We start from the raw sequence: 17,265 nt of genomic DNA on the forward strand, positions 1-17,265 counted from the left end.
ATCTATACATTGTCAGATGTAACCCTTCCTCATTCTATTAAATATGTCTTTTTTGTCTGTGTCTCCATTAGAGGTCTCAGCCCTTCACAACTCATTGCAAAACAAGCTAAAACATCTTGGCTGTAATTGGCCTTTAAACAAGCCTCCAGTCTTTTACAATGCTATTTAAAGAAGATATGTAAATATATAAAAGTCCCATGAGGTTATTTGATAGGGAATAAATTGAGAGTTCTGATAGAGACATTTTCTTACATAGTGTACTGATGATTTGCCCAGATTTAAAAAAAATCACTATAGCTGGGACCTCTCCGGCTTTTACCTGGAGACTTTGACTAATTGGTTTGATTACTGGATCTCAAGGCTGACAGTAGTGTCACTATTCCTGTTAGCCATTGGCAGGAGCCGTAAACTGGTGCTGGTGAGGAGAGACTACCGGGCTCCTGTAGTCCCACCGTTATCATCATTGACCATGTATTGTCACAATTTCCTATTTGCTGCCCACGTATTTTAAAGGTCGCCCATTTGTTGCTCATATATTGTCAGGATTGCTATTTTTGCCTACATATTTTTAAGCCAGCTTCATTTATTAACAGGAAATCCATTAATCAGTTTGATCACTGGAACTTGGAGCCACCAGTAGTGTCAGTATTCCTGTCATCAAGAGGCCGGAGCCACAAACTTGCATTGGTGAGAAGGAGAGAATACCAGGCTCCTGTAGTCTCACCATTATCATCATTGCCCATGTATTGTCACAATTGCCTATTTGCTGCCCACGTATTTTAAAGGTCACCAATTTGTTGCTCCTATATTGTCAGGATTGCTTTTTTTGCCTACATATTTTTAAGCCAGCTTCATTCATTTACAAGAAATCCAGTGATGAGTTTAAATACTGGAACTCGGAGCCACCAGTAGTGTCAGTATTCCTGTCAGCAAGAGGCTGGAGCCACAAACTGGCACTGGTAAGAAGGAGAGACCCGGGAGGAAGTATGAGCTCGGCTTTCTCCTCCAGCTCTCCCTTTTGGCCATGGAGGATACATGTTGCATGTTATTAGATGCCTGTAATAAAGTGAGGGTTTGATGTTGGTGGTGATAGGCATACTGGGTTCCTGTACTGTCACTGCTATGGTCATTGCTGTGCTATTGAAAGAATTGCTTATTTGTTGCCCACATATTGTAAAGATTGTCAATTTGTTGATCATATATTGTCAGGATTGCTACTTTTTGCCTACATAAGCCAGCTTTGTTCACTAAAGAACCATATTAAAACAGAGGCTGCTTGTACTAAGTCTGATTTGACTAAAGATGGCTAATACCATGGAACAATATGCAATATGCTGCATTTAACTTCCTAGCAAATGCAAATATGCTGTAAAGTGTATTGTCTGTCGTGAAATCATTTACATGCATAAAGGCAGATGGTAATAATAGTATTCTTTTATCCAAGAAAATGTTTTATTTATAAGAGACATAAATACACAGACAATGTTTATTAATATCTTTTGTAACATGAATATAATGTAGTGGTATTACAAGTTTTACAGTTTTTTTTAAAAAAATACAGCTTTATAACCAAATTCAAGTTTTTTGGGTTTTGTTTTGACTAGAATGGAAAAGGTTAGACCTCAGTCATGTTTTTATTTCTGTATGTTGAGGACACAACCCCTTACTATTTGTCCTGGAGACCACATAAAAGGTGAGTAGAACTTCTACAATATGATGATGATAAAAACCAGGCAGATGTTATAACTCTTTCCCACTCAACCCTTCTTCTACTGTCACCTTTGGAGACATTCTGCTCCCTTCCTGTCCTGGTAGCCACACAGGAAGTGAAAATCTTCCCAGAAGACAACCTTCAAACAGCAACAAACAAATGTTCTTTAAAATGGAATAGCTCTAAATACAATGCAGCTGAAACACAATTTCCATTCATTCAGAATTACTTAAAATCTTAAAGCCTTTTCTAATAAAACATGGATGCTTCATTATTAATTTTTGCTATTCTACAGATACTGATTGCCAGTCTGTCATGTTGATCCTCTGGTTTTAATACTCTGAGCTAGTAATCCAGAACAAGTGTGCAGCTAAGGACTTAACTCCCACAAAAAGCCTAACTCCAAGTTTAAGCAAGCTTTAAATAGTTTTTTGACCATGCTGGTCCAAACAAACTATTTCCTTCACCAAACACATGCAGAAGTTGTGTTCACAGTATAAAATGTATGTAGCATCACCTACATACAGTATACAGCACTGTGCTCCAGCAGAGATACAGGGACCTCCTGGACCACTTCCAGAACAAAAATGAGCCGGGCTGAGTGCTGCTCAGTCGTTTACAGGAAGCTTTGTATTTTCTGAATGAATACAAGCTTCTTCTGATTGGCTGAGGTGGAGATTGTGCCATCATCCATCCATCTCTCCAAGCTGGTCCAAACAAACTATTTAAAGTTTGCTAAAACTTGGAGTTAGGCTTTAATTTCCCTTACAAGACATTAATACTTGTTCCAAAACAGTGACTCAGAAAGTCATTACTGTGCTTGCACAGGACCTTTGGATCCTGGCAGAGCCCGTCGTCACATCTGCGCACATGCAAGGGGGTTTCCATGCACATGCAAAGACAGGGAAGATTTCAGACTTCCCTGTTGCTAATCTTTTGTGCAGTTGGTTTTGCACAGAGCAGCCCAGATCCTCCTCTTCTCGGGTCCCTCTTTGCTGCTCCTGGCCCCTCCCTCCTGACGAGTGCCCACACAGCCACCAGCTTGCTATGGGGGCACCCGAGCCAAGTCACAGCTCCATGTGTCTATTCAGACATGGAGCCCTGACCTGTCCCCCCCTCTCTCCCCTGATTAGCTAACTGACTTTGATTGACAGCCACGGGAGCCAATGGCGCCCCTGCTGTGTCTCAGCCAATCAGAAGGAGAGTTCCAGACGACTAAGAGACTCATGCACATAGATGAAGAGAGATGGGGCTCAGGTAAGTAATTAGGGGGTGCTGGGGAGGCTGCTAAACACACAAACAAGGTTTTTTATCTTAATGCATAGGCATAGAATGCATTAAGATAAAAAAAACCTTCTGCCTTTACAACTCCTTTAATTCTGATTTATGATCAGGATTTTACAGTGGGGATGGAAAGTATTCAGACCCCCTTACATTTTTCACTCTCTGTTATATTGCAGCCATTTGCTAAAATCATTTAAGTTCATTTTTTTTCCTCATTAATGTACACACAGCACCCCATATTGACATAAAAACACAGAATTGTTGACATTTTTGCAAATTTATTAAAAAAGAAAAACTGAAATATCACATGGTCCTAAGTATTCAGACCCTTTGCTGTGACACTCATACATTTAACTCAGGTGCTGACCATTTCTTCTGATCATCCTTGAGATGGTTCTACACCTTCATTTGAGTCCAGCTGTGTTTGATGCATGTCAAAGCAAATGAGAATCATGAGGTCAAAGGAACTGCCTGAAGAGCTCAGGGACAAAATTGTGGCAAGGCACAGATCTGGCCAAGGTTACAAAAAAATTTTTGCTGCACTCAAGGTTCCTAAGAGCACAGTGGCCTCCGTAATCCTTAAATGGAAGACATTTGGGACGACCAAAACCCTTCCTAGAGTTGGCCGTCCGGCCAAACTGAGCTATTGGGGGGAGAAGAGCCTTGGTGAGAGAGGTAAAGAAGAACCCAAAGATCACTGTGGCTGAGCTCCAGAGATGCAGTCGAGAGATGGGAGGAAGTTGTAGAAAGTCAACCATCACTGCAGCCCTCCACCAGTCGGGGCTTTATGGCAGAGTGGCCAGAGTTTGCTAAAAAACACCTGAAGGACTCCAAGATGGTGAGAAATAAGATTCTCTGGTCTGATGAGACCAAGATAGAACTTTTTGGCCTTAATTCTAAGCGGTATGTGTGGAGAAAACCAGGCACTGCTCATCACCTGTCCAATACAGTCCCAACAGTGAAGCATGGTGGTGGCAGCATCATGCTGTGGGGGTGTTTTTCAGCTGCAGGGACAGGATGACTGGTTGCAATCGAGGGAAAGATGAATGCTGCCATGTACAGGGATATCCTGGATGAAAACCTTCTCCAGAGTGCTCAGGACCTCAGACTGGGCTGAAGGTTTACCTTCCAACAAGACAATGACCCTAAGCACACAGCTAAAATAACGAAGGAGTGGCTTCACAACAACTCTGTGACTGTTCTCGAATGGCCCAGGCGGAGCCCTGACTTAAACCCAATTGAGCATCTCTGGAGAGGCCTAAAAATGGCTGTCCACCAATGTTTGCCATCCAACCTGACAGAACTGGAGAGGATCTGCAAGGAGGAATGGCAGAGGATCCCCAAATCCAGGTGTGAAAAACTTGTTGCATCTTTCCCAAAAAGATTCATGGCTGTATTAGATCAAAAGGGTGCTTCTACTAAATACTGAGCAAAGGGTCTGAATACTTAGGACCATGTGATATTTCAGTTTTTCTTTTTTAATAAATCTGCAAAAATGTCAATAATTCTGTGTTTTTCTGTCAATATGGGGTGCTGTGTGTACATTAATGAGGAAAAAAATGACCCTAAATGATTTTAGCAAATGGCTACAATATAACAAAGAGTGAAAAATTTAACGGGGTCTGAATACTTTCCGTCCCCACTGTATGTTGTTTTTATAGTATGTTGGTATTATGTTAATTATTATTTGGGGTAATATTAAAGAAAGTGGTGTATTAGTTGCATTTGATAGTTAGATTTTCTGTTTTTTTTAATCTGCGTTATTTATTCTATGTTGTATTTTAATTGTATGGATGGTTTATTAGAGTGTGGTTTCAGTTTTATTTGGTGCCAATGGCTGTTATTGGTAATTTTGTTGTGTCTTTGTATCTTGTTCTGTTCATTGTGGTGATCTTGTGTTGTCTTTGTTGAGTGTGGCTGTGTCACAACAATTTCCCAATTTCTCTTTGGGATTAATAAAGTATTCTGTATTCTAGATTTCAGCATGAATAAAGTATATTGTAAAAAAAAGTCCATTGGTAAGTGAGGATGGGGGAGAAGGCAGGGCAGCACAAGATGTCATTTTAAGTGAAGGTTTGCTTTAAGTTGGTGACAGGGTCTCTATAACAGTGTTATATTGGTGCCAGGATCTCTATAACAGTGTTATGTTGGTTCCAGGGTCTCTATAAAAGTGTTAAGTTGGTGCCAGGGTCTCTATAACAGTGTTATGTTGGTGCCAGGGTCTCTATAACAATGTTAAGTTGATGCCATGGTCTCTATAACAGTGTTATGTTGGTTCCAGGGTCTCTATAACAATGTTACGTTGGTGCCAGGGTCTTTAAAACAGTGTTAAGTTGGTGACAGGGTCTCTATAACAGTGTTAAGTTGGTGCCAGGGTCTCTAAAAGAGTGTTAAAGTGGTTGTAAACCCTGTTACACCAGTTATACCTACAGGTAAGCCTATAATAAGGCTTACCTGTAGGTACTGTAAATATCTCCTAAACCTGCACGGTTTAGGAGATATTTACCATATACGCTTGCGTCTATGTCATCAGCACATGCGCACTGAAGAAACGGGCCACTTGTGCCATTTCTTCAGCAGCCGTGCCGTGACCGGCGGCTCCTGCGTGCATGCGCTGGAGTGACGTCATTGTAGCTCCGGCCAATCACAGCGCCGTAGCCCGCGAACCTGGAAATAACTCCGGGAGATATGTCCCCGGTCACAGCGGTGTGCGGGGCTGCTGCAACAGCTTCAATCAAAGGTAAGTATTTCATAATGAGCTAGTATGCGATGCATACTTTTTTGGGTTTATAACCACTTTAAGTTGGTGACAGGGTCTCTATAACAGTGTTAGCACCTTGATATTAACCCGAAAATGATTAATTTAGCCTCAGGACTGAGCCAGGAATAAATTACTGAATGATAAACTACAGTAAATCCATAGCTTTAAGCAACGTTTCTCTTCTCTGGTGACACACATATTAGTATTTAGTCTATTGTACAACCCAGTTTATATAAAATAGTCATACTTCCTTTAAGCTCTTTATTTAATATGGGCCTTTGTGGTTGGTGAGTAATTGAATAGACCACAATTACAGACCGAGACTACAAGGATGTCATGTACAGGCAGGGAACTTTGATACCACACTATACGTCACAAGTGGTTACTAAAGGTCTGCAGGATAATATTTAAAGATCAATCAGCCCTAGGCACACATGACTGATAACGCCATTTCTCCTCCGCCTCTTTTTACTCACAATATTATGCAAATATTAAAGCTAAATATAAACCAGATTGCACTATAGAAGATCGTAACTATTCTATATGCTGAGCTCTTACTATTGTATACAGTCCACTAATCAAGAGTCTGTGGGCTCTTGCCTTAGATCTGCTGCTAAATTGACTTGTACAGAAGTGATTAAACAAAGCAAATGGAAGAAGTAAAAGACAAACTGTACAGTCAACGTCTGTTATTGGGTCCTTTTTGGTTTGTTATATACATTGAAAGTGTTTTGTTATTTCTGTTTGATAAGTTAAAAAAAACCTGTTGGTCTTACCTGAAAATTTTGTAAGCTGATGATTTCCTGTGCTCTTTGCCTGTGCCGACTGTTATCAAGTAAATACAAAAGGGCAAATGAGTGTTGTCATCCTAGGACTGGAATATGTTTTAGGATCACCAGGCAAAAATAAAGCAAAAAAAGCTCATAAAAAAATGAATGCAGCAACCCCATCTAAGAATTGATAAGTTGTCAGATATGAATTTGTGTTTTTAGGTTTGAATCCACTTTCATATCACTTTATAAAAATTCAGAAGGAGACATAGATAAATCAAAATGATACATTTATTGGTATTCAGTTGTGAGTCTCACAATATTCTTGTATTATGAGCACACAGACGCCGCTATAAGTGAGCACAATATTACAATGGAGAGCTAACTGATAATCTCTGTTTTTACCTCTCAGGTGTTTGTATTTTGCCATGCGCTTCTCCAGCTCTCTCAGCTCCTGTACAGTGCATACTTCAAGAGCAGCCTAACTACAATTGAAAAGAGATTTGGTCTTTCAAGTTCCTCTTCTGGTCTCCTGTCCAGTATCCATGAAGTAAGTAGAACATTCTGACCCTGTGGCATTTTTTTCTATAAAAATTGAATGAAAGGACAAGTGAAGGGACTCCCGAAAGCTATCAGTCAGGCGTGAGCTTTCATTAACTAATGTGCACCAAGAAAATTATAGCTTGAATCCACATGCATTTTTGGGGCACCATTGCCTTTTTTCTCTCAGTAGACATCATCAGTAGATGGGACTGTACTTACTATAAGGTCCAAGTGGGTTTGTATATCAGGTATGCAGGAAAGAATGAGTACCACAAAACATAATTTGTGTGTACATCTGCTTTTATGTTTGCTTTGCATGGCCTTCTCGTGAGTAACTTCAGTTGAGAGTGGAAGTGTAGGAGACTCTCAGTAACATACATAATAGGTAGCCATTTCCTCTTTTCTGTAAAAAGACCCTGATGCCAGATCATTCATTTAAACAACTTCCCATAAAATTGTATGTGCATTTACTGTATTTTATATTAATTTATATTTGTTATTTACCTTTAAAAACCTCCCTTGAGTAGACATCTAAATAGTCTGAGACTGCTGCTGGGCACCACTATTTTGAATGTAAGGTCAACAGCCTTAGCAGACTCAAAAATGACACTCTAAAGTATTCCCCCTTGCTGGTCCCTAAGAAGCCACATAAAATATAATGTAAGGAGGTGAAAAAAGGGTAGAAGTAGGTGGGTCAGCACCAGTGGCGGCTGGTGAAGTTTTAGTATGGGGGGACGCCAGACTCGGCCCTTCCTTTTTGACCCCTCCCACTTGGTGAAAATGGGCATGACTTCAGCGTAATAGTGGGCGTGGCTCTAAGGTGGTGTGGTTAGCGTCTGAGATGAACGAGGGATGGAGGGAGAGAGGGATGGAGGGACAGCAGGCCCAGATCCTACACATCAATAAAAATATGTGTATTCTAGAAAGTTTAACAATCAGTAGATAAAGATACTCCAAACACCTGGTGTTAGCACTCCAATCATCCCGGCACCATGGTTGTTATGGTGTCAGGATGATTGAAGCGCATTATTTCTAGTATTACATTGTAATATAAAATGAAATCATTCAACTCACCATAATGCAGAATCAGTGGGAGCCCTGAGCATGTCACTAGCCATGTCGCCTGCCACCAGATGCCATCAGGTGTCGCCTGCCACCAGATGCCATCAGGTGTCCCCAGCGGAGTCCGTCCTTACTTGCAGCGTATGTCCCATAAAATGCAGCCTGTGTCACACAAAATGCAGCCTGTGTCCCACCAAATGCAGTCTGTGGCCCACCAAATGCAGTCTGTGTCCCACAAAATGCAGCCTGTGTCCCACAAAATGCAGCCTGTGTCCCACCAAATGCAGCCTGTGTCCACCAAATGCAGCCTGTGTCCCACCAAATGCAGCCAGCCTGTGTCCACCAAATGGAGCCTGTGTCCCACCAAATGCAGCCAGCCTGTGTCTACCAAATGCAGCCTGTGTCCACCAAATGCAGCCTGTGTCCACCAAATGCAGCCTGTGTCTCACCAAATGCAGCCTGTGTCCCACCAAATGCAGCCTGTGTCCCACCAAATGCAGCCTGTGTCCCACCAAATGCAGCCTGTGTCCCACCAAATGCAGCCCGTGTCCACCAAATGCAGCCTTGCCTGTGTCCACCAAATACAACCTGTGTCCACCAAATGCAGCCTGTGTCCCATCAAATGCAGCTTGCCTGTGTCCACCAAATGCAGCCTGTGTCTCACCAAATGCAGCCTGTGTCTCACCAAATTCAGCCTGTGTCCCACCAAATGCAGCCTGTGTCCACCAAATGCAGCCTTTCCTTTGTCACATCGAGCCCCCCCTTCCACCCCCTGTTCTCCATGGGAGCACAGCAGTACTTAACTTGCTGTGTGGTGTCCTCTCCTACTGTGTGGGCACTGGCAGCAGCGATGGAGGAATCCACTCCTCCCATAATTCCTGTTTCCTCTCTTCCGGGCGCAATGGGAGAGAGAAAACAGGAAGTGACAATCAAACCGCCCGGGCATAGTAATAGATACTACGAGCGCCGGGCGGAAGCTACTCGGCGCTTTGAAAAGCGCTGCAAGCATCCGAACACAGTGCGGGCCAGTATTATAATTTTTTTTTTACATTTTTTTTTTTGTGACTGCCTGGAGGGGGGGCGGCGCCCATGCGCCCCCTATGGACGGGCCGCCACTGGTCAGCACAGAGAATGATTAGACACTTCCAGAAGAGGAGAAGGCTATTCCATAGCAGGAGGGAGGGGGCTGTGGCTTTGCTAAGGAATCAACACTCCCTAGAGTGAATAAATTGCATAGCAAAATCAAAAGTACAGGAAGTGCTTTTTTTGGTTTGTCTAATAAAAGGCAGTCCCTGCCCAGATTTTCTATCTTTTGACAAGTTTTCTCTAAAGTACCCCTATGATATCCTTTCTGCTTGAATCTATCAATTAGCGTTGTAGCTTGATCCCTGTAAGCATCCAGTGGTTGACAGTTAGGTCCAAATCTCACTAGCTGTCCTTTTAGGACCATTATGAACCAGTTAGGATGATGGCAGCTGGAAACAATTATAAAACTATTGCAATCAGTCTCAATAAAATGTGTCTTAATGCATATTCTGTTTCTAATACCCTTAAAAACAGTCAAATCTAGAAATAAGGTTACTTCTATTCTAAATTCCTGGAAATGTTATCTCTCCTTTTATGTTTAACATATGTTCATATTCACCAGGATAAAAAATTACAGCCTTTTCTACTCTGAGCAACACATGCTTCTATCTGTAACCAATAATAATATACATTCTGTGATCTCTCTGCTATGTTTCTGTCCTGACCTTTTTGCTCTTTCGTGTTTTAGATCAGCAACGCTGTGCTTATAATCTTCATCAGCTATTTTGGAAGCCGCCTACACCGGCCGCGTATTATTGGTATTGGTGGCCTGTTGCTAGCTTCGGGGACATTCCTTCTGACAGTGCCGCACTTCCTTTCTGAGAAATATCAGTACACATCACTGGAAAATGGTATGTTTATGTTTGATAGACTGCTGAGCTTGTAAAGACCATGTCATACTGTCCACCAGAAGCTTGTGGGATATGATGTGTCGTGCAATTCTTAAAAAGTAGGAAAGCGATTGGATTTCTAGCTGTAGAGATATTTTAAGGATATTTATTTTAATAGGTTACTTTTGAGGGCAGAATTTGAACCTCCTTCCCCATCACCCATTTCTGACAGCCATCATTACCCTAACCAGTAACCGGTAACCGTCTAACCCCATAACTTTATCAACCAGACCGTTAAAACTTACCTTAACACTTAAAGCGTTTGTTAACCCCCAAAAAAAAAATCCTGATCTTGTTCCTTTAAAGCATGTCATACAGCACAGCACTTGTGCTGTGTAATTTGGCCCCCATGTATACCCTAAAATAGCTGTCTGATCCTGCCTGGCTATGCCTCCCCTCTGCAAACAGACCGCGATAATCATGGCTGCTGACCATGGCATCGTGGTCTGTTTGCGTGATTCCTTCAGCCGCAGCTCTCCTGTCTGCAACTTTCCCTGTTTCTGTGTCCTCTGTCCTCCTTCCCCCTCCCCTCCCTGGTTGTACCTGTGCCTGTCCCCCGCTCCTGCTGATTGCAAATCTGCTATTAAATGGTGCCGTCTGCTCTGTACCATTAGAAGAAGTTTCCCTGTGCTTGTCTTCTGTAAAAAATCTTCCCCATCTGTACCTGTATGAGCTCCGCTCCCGCCGCTCAGCTGACGTGTGGCTTTTTCTCTCTCTCCTCCTGTTTTTTTTACAGAACACAGGCACAGGGAAACTTGTTATAGTGGTACAGTGTGGATGGCATCATTAAGTAAAAGTGGGTTAACAACCACTTTAACCTACCCCTTCCTAAACTATTGCTAAAAATGAACACCTAACAAGTAATCTCATCCCAAATCCCCGTACACACGGTCGGATTTTCCGATGGAAAATGTCCGATCGGAGCGTGTTGTCGGAAATTCCGACCATGTGTGGGCTCCATCGGACATTTTCCATCGGATTTTCCGACACACAAAGTTTGAGAGCAGGATATAAAATTTTCTGACAACAAAATCCGTTGTCGGAAATTCCGACAGACAAAGTGTCACGCATGCTCAGAATAAATAAAGAGATGAAAGCTATTGGCCACTGCCCCGTTTATAGTCCCGACGTACGTGTTTTACGTCACCGCGTTCAGAATGATCGGATTTTCCAACAACTTTGTGTGACCGTGTGTATGTAAGACAAGTTTGAGCCAACATCCGTCGGAAAAAATCCTAGGATTTTGTTGTTGGAATGTTCGAACAAAGTCCGACCGTGTGTACGGGGCATAACACTTAGGCGTATCTCACTGCTGAAGGTAAAACAGAAATCCAGACACAAGAATTCATCAAAAACCATTAATAGTAAAAAAAAGCTAGTGAAAGTACCTGCATTTATGAACGGCATTAGAGAAAAGTCAAGTCACCAACTGGTCTGTGTAAATTTTAGAACTAAATGGATTGACAGGTAAAAGACTGTGTATGTATTTTACGCGTGTATTTAGGCTTCTAAAATTCTGTTTTAAGTGTATGTGAATTGAAAACTTTATGTTATGGTTAGAGGTCGACCGATATGGGTTTTTCTCTGGCCGATGCCGATATTTAGAAATCGCGGTGGCCGATGGCCGATATATGATGCCGATTTTTTTGGGCCGATATATGATGCCGATTTTTTTTTTTCTTTTTTTTCCCCCTTCATCTCATAAAATCTAACAGTTAGACCCCTTTCACGCTGGGGCGTTTTTTTAGGCGCTTTTGGGCTAAAAATAGCGCCTGTAAAGTGCCTGTGAAACAGCTTCCCTACAGTCTCAGTGTGATATCCCGAGTGCTTTCACACTGAGGCGATGCGCTGGCAGGATGTAAAAAAAAGTCCTGCATGCGGCATCTTTGGAGCGGTGTATACCACTCCTCCACCACTCCTGCCCATTGAAATGAATGCGCACCGCTGCCGAAGCGCCTGCAAAGCGTTTCGGCAGCAGCACTTCAGGGGCGCATTTAACCCCTTCCTCGGCCGCTAGCTGGCCAAATAGCGCCGCTAAAATGACGGTAAAGCGCCGCTAAAACTAACAGCGTTTTACCGTCAACGCATGCCTGCTCCAGTGTGCAAGCAACCTTAAGTAATAAGTGATACAGAAAATTTTTTACATTTAAACATTTATTGAACAAAACAAACCTCCAATCAGTTCACTTGTATGTATAATTTAGAATACAAAAAAATAACGATATCTTAAATATTAAATACACAAAAACAGGTAATCAAAACTTTTGGACGAAAAAAATGGGCTAACTTTACTGCTTATTTTTTTTTTTAATTAGTGTATTTTTTAAAAAAAATTTCGTTTGAAAGACCGCTGCGCAAATACCGTGTGACATAAAATATTGCAACAACCGCTATTTTATTCCCTAGGGTCTCTGCTAAAAAAAATATATATATAATGTTTGGGGGTTCTAAGTGATTTTCTAGCAGAAAATACAGGATTTTTACTTGTAAGCAACAAATGTCAAAAAAGATTTAGTCTTTAAATGGTTAAACTGAGAAATTCTACACAAGGAGTTCAGTCTATTGATAAAAGAACCTGAAGAGATACAAATGTATCTTGTTATCAGATTTGGCAGGCTGCCCAGAGGAGGAGAGAAGAAAACTTCAGACAACTTGCAGTTGACTTCTATTACAGAAGTCATTTGCAAGTCCCGCTGAAGTTATAATCGGCTTTTTTTATCAGCACAATCGGCCGATGCCGATTAAGTAAAAAAAGCCAAATATCGGCCGATATATCGGCCGGCCGATATATCGGTCGACCTCTAGTTATGGTTTTGGATGGGATAGGGAAGAGCTAAAACCCCTTTGAGGTTATTTGTTGCTGTTAGTGTGCTGCTGGGGAGATTTTCCCTCACTTACTGCCTTGCAGACACAACAGGAAATGAGAGAAAATCTCTGCAAATTCTCATCTTAGACTGTTGTCACCAGAACATTTGTCCCCGTTGAAAGGTTTAGCCTTTTCTCTTGCTCCCATAATAACTAAAATTTAGGTTTCTTCTCTCTTTCTGTCTTTGTGAAAGTGATCACCGAGAATTAAAATATCTTCAGCGGGGATGCAGACCACTCCATGCAAAACTAAAAATGTTTTGCCCAAACACTAAACTGTTGCATAAACTAGTACATGAAATATAGATGGATCCCTAACTTGCTCTGAAAGCATCTGGCCATCATAAAAGTTGCACATAGACAAATACCAGTGCTGAAATTAGAGGACAAAAGGCTTCTGCTCAGTTGTCCAGTGATCTAATTGTCCTCATATTTTACAGGTACGCTTCTAAATATTAATTTATTGATAAATGCCTCAACCTGCCAATTTTGGCAACACCTTTAGAGAGCTTCAAACAGCAGGAAACATCCAGTGTGGGCCAAATTACTTTTTGCTCCTGATGCCCTGTACACATGATCAGAAAATCGTACGAAAAATACCGCTTTCGAAGGAATCCTACAATAATCGGATCGTTAGTAAACAGCTTTCGAGAGCCGATCACGACAGTTCATCCGATATTATTCGATGGGACAAGCATGAAAATTTTTCTCGTATGATACCAGATCGGACGATTTTCGTTTAATCAGTGCAGTTGTTGTTCCGAAAATACAATACAAATACACTACAACACAGTACTTCACTTCCAAATTTGTATTCTGTTGTACAAGAATTTCCGTTAGTAACCTATTTTATTTTCGATATGAGACTAGCATGCATGCAAAAAAAATAAATGGATGATCATTCGTCCGATAATCTCATCGTGTGTACCAGGCATAAGAAAGATCATTTGGGATGGATTTGGCTACACATATCTATTATTTTGTGAGATAATTTTTGTAAAGCAGGTGTTTTGCCTTGGTTTGAGAGTAACTTGGTTTGAGAGCGTTTTGCAAGATAAGCAAAATTTTTAAATACATTTTGACTTGATAAACAAGAGATGTCTTGATATACAAGTAGCGTCAAGTATTAACTGGGTATAAAAGAGAAGAGCGGCGCCTCTAAGTGAAGAAAAATAAGGTTAAATTTAATGAGCAGGGCCCTCTTAATCCTATTGTATTGTATTATATTATAACTGTATTGTCTCCCTTTTATATTGTAAAGCGCTGCGTAAACTGTTGGCGCTATATAAATCCTGAATAATAATAATAATAATAATAATAATAATAATAATGAAGGTACAACATTTAGCAACTCACATGGTTGATGATTAAAACAGGCACATCTAAGTATTCAGGCATCCGGGGTAAAGCTGTCCACATAGACAGTCCTCCGTACCGCCATCGATGTCATCCCTTCCATGCTGTGCTCCACGAGCGCTTCGCTTTCAAATCACTCTACTGCAGGGTAGTCCTCCCTGTCACGATTGCAGACTGACAGCGGTGACAGCCCGTGGTGCGGAGGATGGTCTATGTGGACAGCTTTGCCCCGGATACCTGCATACTTAGATGTGCCTTCTTTAATCGTCAACCGTGTGAGTTGCTAAATTTTGTACCTTGATTAAATGTAACCATATTGCTACACTTAGAGGTGCCACTCTTCTCTTTTATACTTGGTAGCTCCTGCTGGATGTTGCTTCTAATCCCCTTGTGGAGGCTGCCATTTGTGGATGGACATTATATGGTTACACAACCTATCGCATTGCTAAAATGTTTTTATATGAACTATAAACTGAAAGACCTATAAATAAATGGTTGTCAAACGAATCATCTGAGTTTCCATTATTTCTTATGGGGAAATTTGCTTTGCTATAAGAGTGCTTTGGATTACAAGCATGTTTCCGGAACGAATTATGCTCTCAATCCAAGGTTTTACTGTGTGTGTGTGTATATATATATATATATATATATATATATATATATATATATATATATATGTATATCTTATTCTTTTATTGTGTTTTTTTTTCTCTGGACAGGAAATACCTCAATTCAGGAGTTATGCACTGGGAAAAACCAGACATCATATTGTTCAAGATCACAAGGCCATAAAACACCACAGACAAAAACCATGGAAGCCACCAGTATGTGGGCCATCATGGTTGTAGGACAACTCTTGGCTGGCATTGGCACTGTCCCCATCCAGCCATTTGGCATTTCCTACATAGATGATTTTGCTGAACCAAATAATTCTCCATTGTATATAGGTAAGGAATTTTAAATAAAGTAATAATGTTTCACTTTACCAAATTTTAAATCGTCTAATTTTATTTTACCGATTTCCTTCCAGCCATTTTGTTTGCGATATCTGTGTTTGGTCCGGCTTTTGGTTATCTTCTGAGCTCCATGGTCTTGAGAATGTTTGTTGACATCGGTAGAGTTAGGCCCGGTAAGTGGAAATTAAGCAACATGTCTAATGCTTGAATAACAGCTTTGAGGTTTTACTGATCAGAAAATTCCACCCAGAATGTTTTTTCTTCTTTTCTAAATTTGTAAAGTAAAAAGCCATAAAACAACCTGCTCTATTTTTTTGTCATAACTATGGCTAGAGATGCAGATTTTTATATTAACGTACTGCTGTTAAAACACTGCTTTTGCCATTACTGTCACCTGGCAAAGATCAGACAATGGTACTACAGATTTTCAGCAGTTGCAAATATACAGAATATCAGGGGAAGATGTACAAATATTTATAACAATAAGATAGAAGAATGGAGATGTTATTACGGAGGTTTATTTAAGTGTTCTGCCTAGGAAAGTTGTTTTGAAACACCCAATCCTGTGGTAGGTAAATCTACTATAATTCACCCTTGTTTAATTTGAGTGTTCTGGAATAACGTACAATGAATCCTTTAGTAAATCACCCTGTCTACACATCTAGATGTGGAAGCAGATTAAACATGTTTTGCAATCGTTTAATGAAAGGAAATGTTTCAGAAATGCCAGGTTCATCTTTTTTTTGTCTGCTGTTTACATCTGCTATGCCAACTGTTGTGCTTTTTGATTTTAGAGGATGTGGAGATCAACCCAAGTGATCCTCGGTGGATAGGGGCCTGGTGGCTCGGCCTTCTCATTGCATGTGGATGCTTGGTGGTAACCTCCATCCCTTATTTTTTCTTTCCAAAACAAATGACGACAAGCCAGGTAAATGGCCTGCAAAATCTTTAATCACGTGCATATGTTTGGGTTTCGTTTTAGAAAGAGAGAGTGTTTATATTTTCTGCTTTCAGTTTAACGGAGGTTCTCTAAAATACAGATAAAAGGTCTAACCCTTTCCCATAAGAACATTAAAAAATGACGGAGTTCCACTTTAAACCCTAAGCCTGATCAAAATTGTTCACTTGAATTTTAAATAGATAATACCCTTATTTCAGCATGGGCAACCTTTCTTTCTGAAACTTTAATCATTTGGGTCCACAATGTACTAAAGTAACAAGAGGGCTGGACTCAATGACCTGCACTGTGGTTTTAAGGGAATAACCCTTGGTGGAGGATGGAGGATGTGTTAGAGCTTCCTTTTTTATTGCAACTCATTTTTTATTCAGAAAAGACATCATAAGCAATGTTCCAGGCACACAAATCTACATGTCATATGTTTAGTAGAGATAGGTCATAGGTTTAGTAGAGATCTTTTACTGAATCTGTTACAGTAGGAAAAAGATAAAAATATGTTTATAGTAGACTCAAAAAGAGTATGTGAGCCAGCAGGATAGGCTCCTGATCATGTGACTGCTGTGAAAAGTCATGGAGAAATTAAACATAAAAAATCTGTGTGCAAATTATTTTAACACATATCCATCACTGTATTTTTAAAGATTGCAGAGGTAGATGTTGTAAATGACCCTGTACCCCCTGTGACAATTCCAAGAGCTGAAGTCAGATGTACAGGAGGAGACTTCAGAATGGTTGTCATTAGTTGCAGATGCACTTTGCAGGCTGTGCAGTAATAAGAATTTGTGTAGCTCTTATTAGATTTATAGCGAGGGTGAGTCGGTTTATGATTGGGCATATAGTTGTGCCACATCCAGTATTTGCAAAAATTGAAACAAGATCCCCTGGTGGCGGACTTTTGAGGCACAAAGATAGTAAAGAATATTCTAATATGAAAAATATTTATTGAAATATGAAAAATACACATTTAATAAAAAGCATATTTAAAGTGGACATTCCAGTGTTGTCATACAAAACAGAATACAT

At 40.6% G+C, this 17,265-nt stretch overlaps 1 protein-coding gene across 2 annotated transcripts in view; it reads left to right on the forward strand.

The window, feature by feature from the left end:
• SLCO2A1 (solute carrier organic anion transporter family member 2A1) overlaps nt 1-17,265 on the forward strand; it is an 86,987-nt gene that overhangs the window by 36,202 nt on the left and 33,520 nt on the right. For both annotated transcript variants that reach the window (XM_073625528.1, XM_073625530.1), the window contains exons 2-6: nt 6,939-7,076; nt 9,906-10,068; nt 15,048-15,275; nt 15,359-15,457; nt 16,079-16,212. In XM_073625528.1, coding sequence (XP_073481629.1) covers nt 6,939-7,076; nt 9,906-10,068; nt 15,048-15,275; nt 15,359-15,457; nt 16,079-16,212 — 762 coding nt within the window. The remainder of the gene's footprint in view (nt 1-6,938; nt 7,077-9,905; nt 10,069-15,047; nt 15,276-15,358; nt 15,458-16,078; nt 16,213-17,265) is intronic.

The sequence above is a fragment of the Aquarana catesbeiana genome, linkage group LG04 (genome assembly GCF_042186555.1).
Source record: "Aquarana catesbeiana isolate 2022-GZ linkage group LG04, ASM4218655v1, whole genome shotgun sequence".
Lineage (NCBI taxonomy): Eukaryota > Metazoa > Chordata > Amphibia > Anura > Ranidae > Aquarana > Aquarana catesbeiana.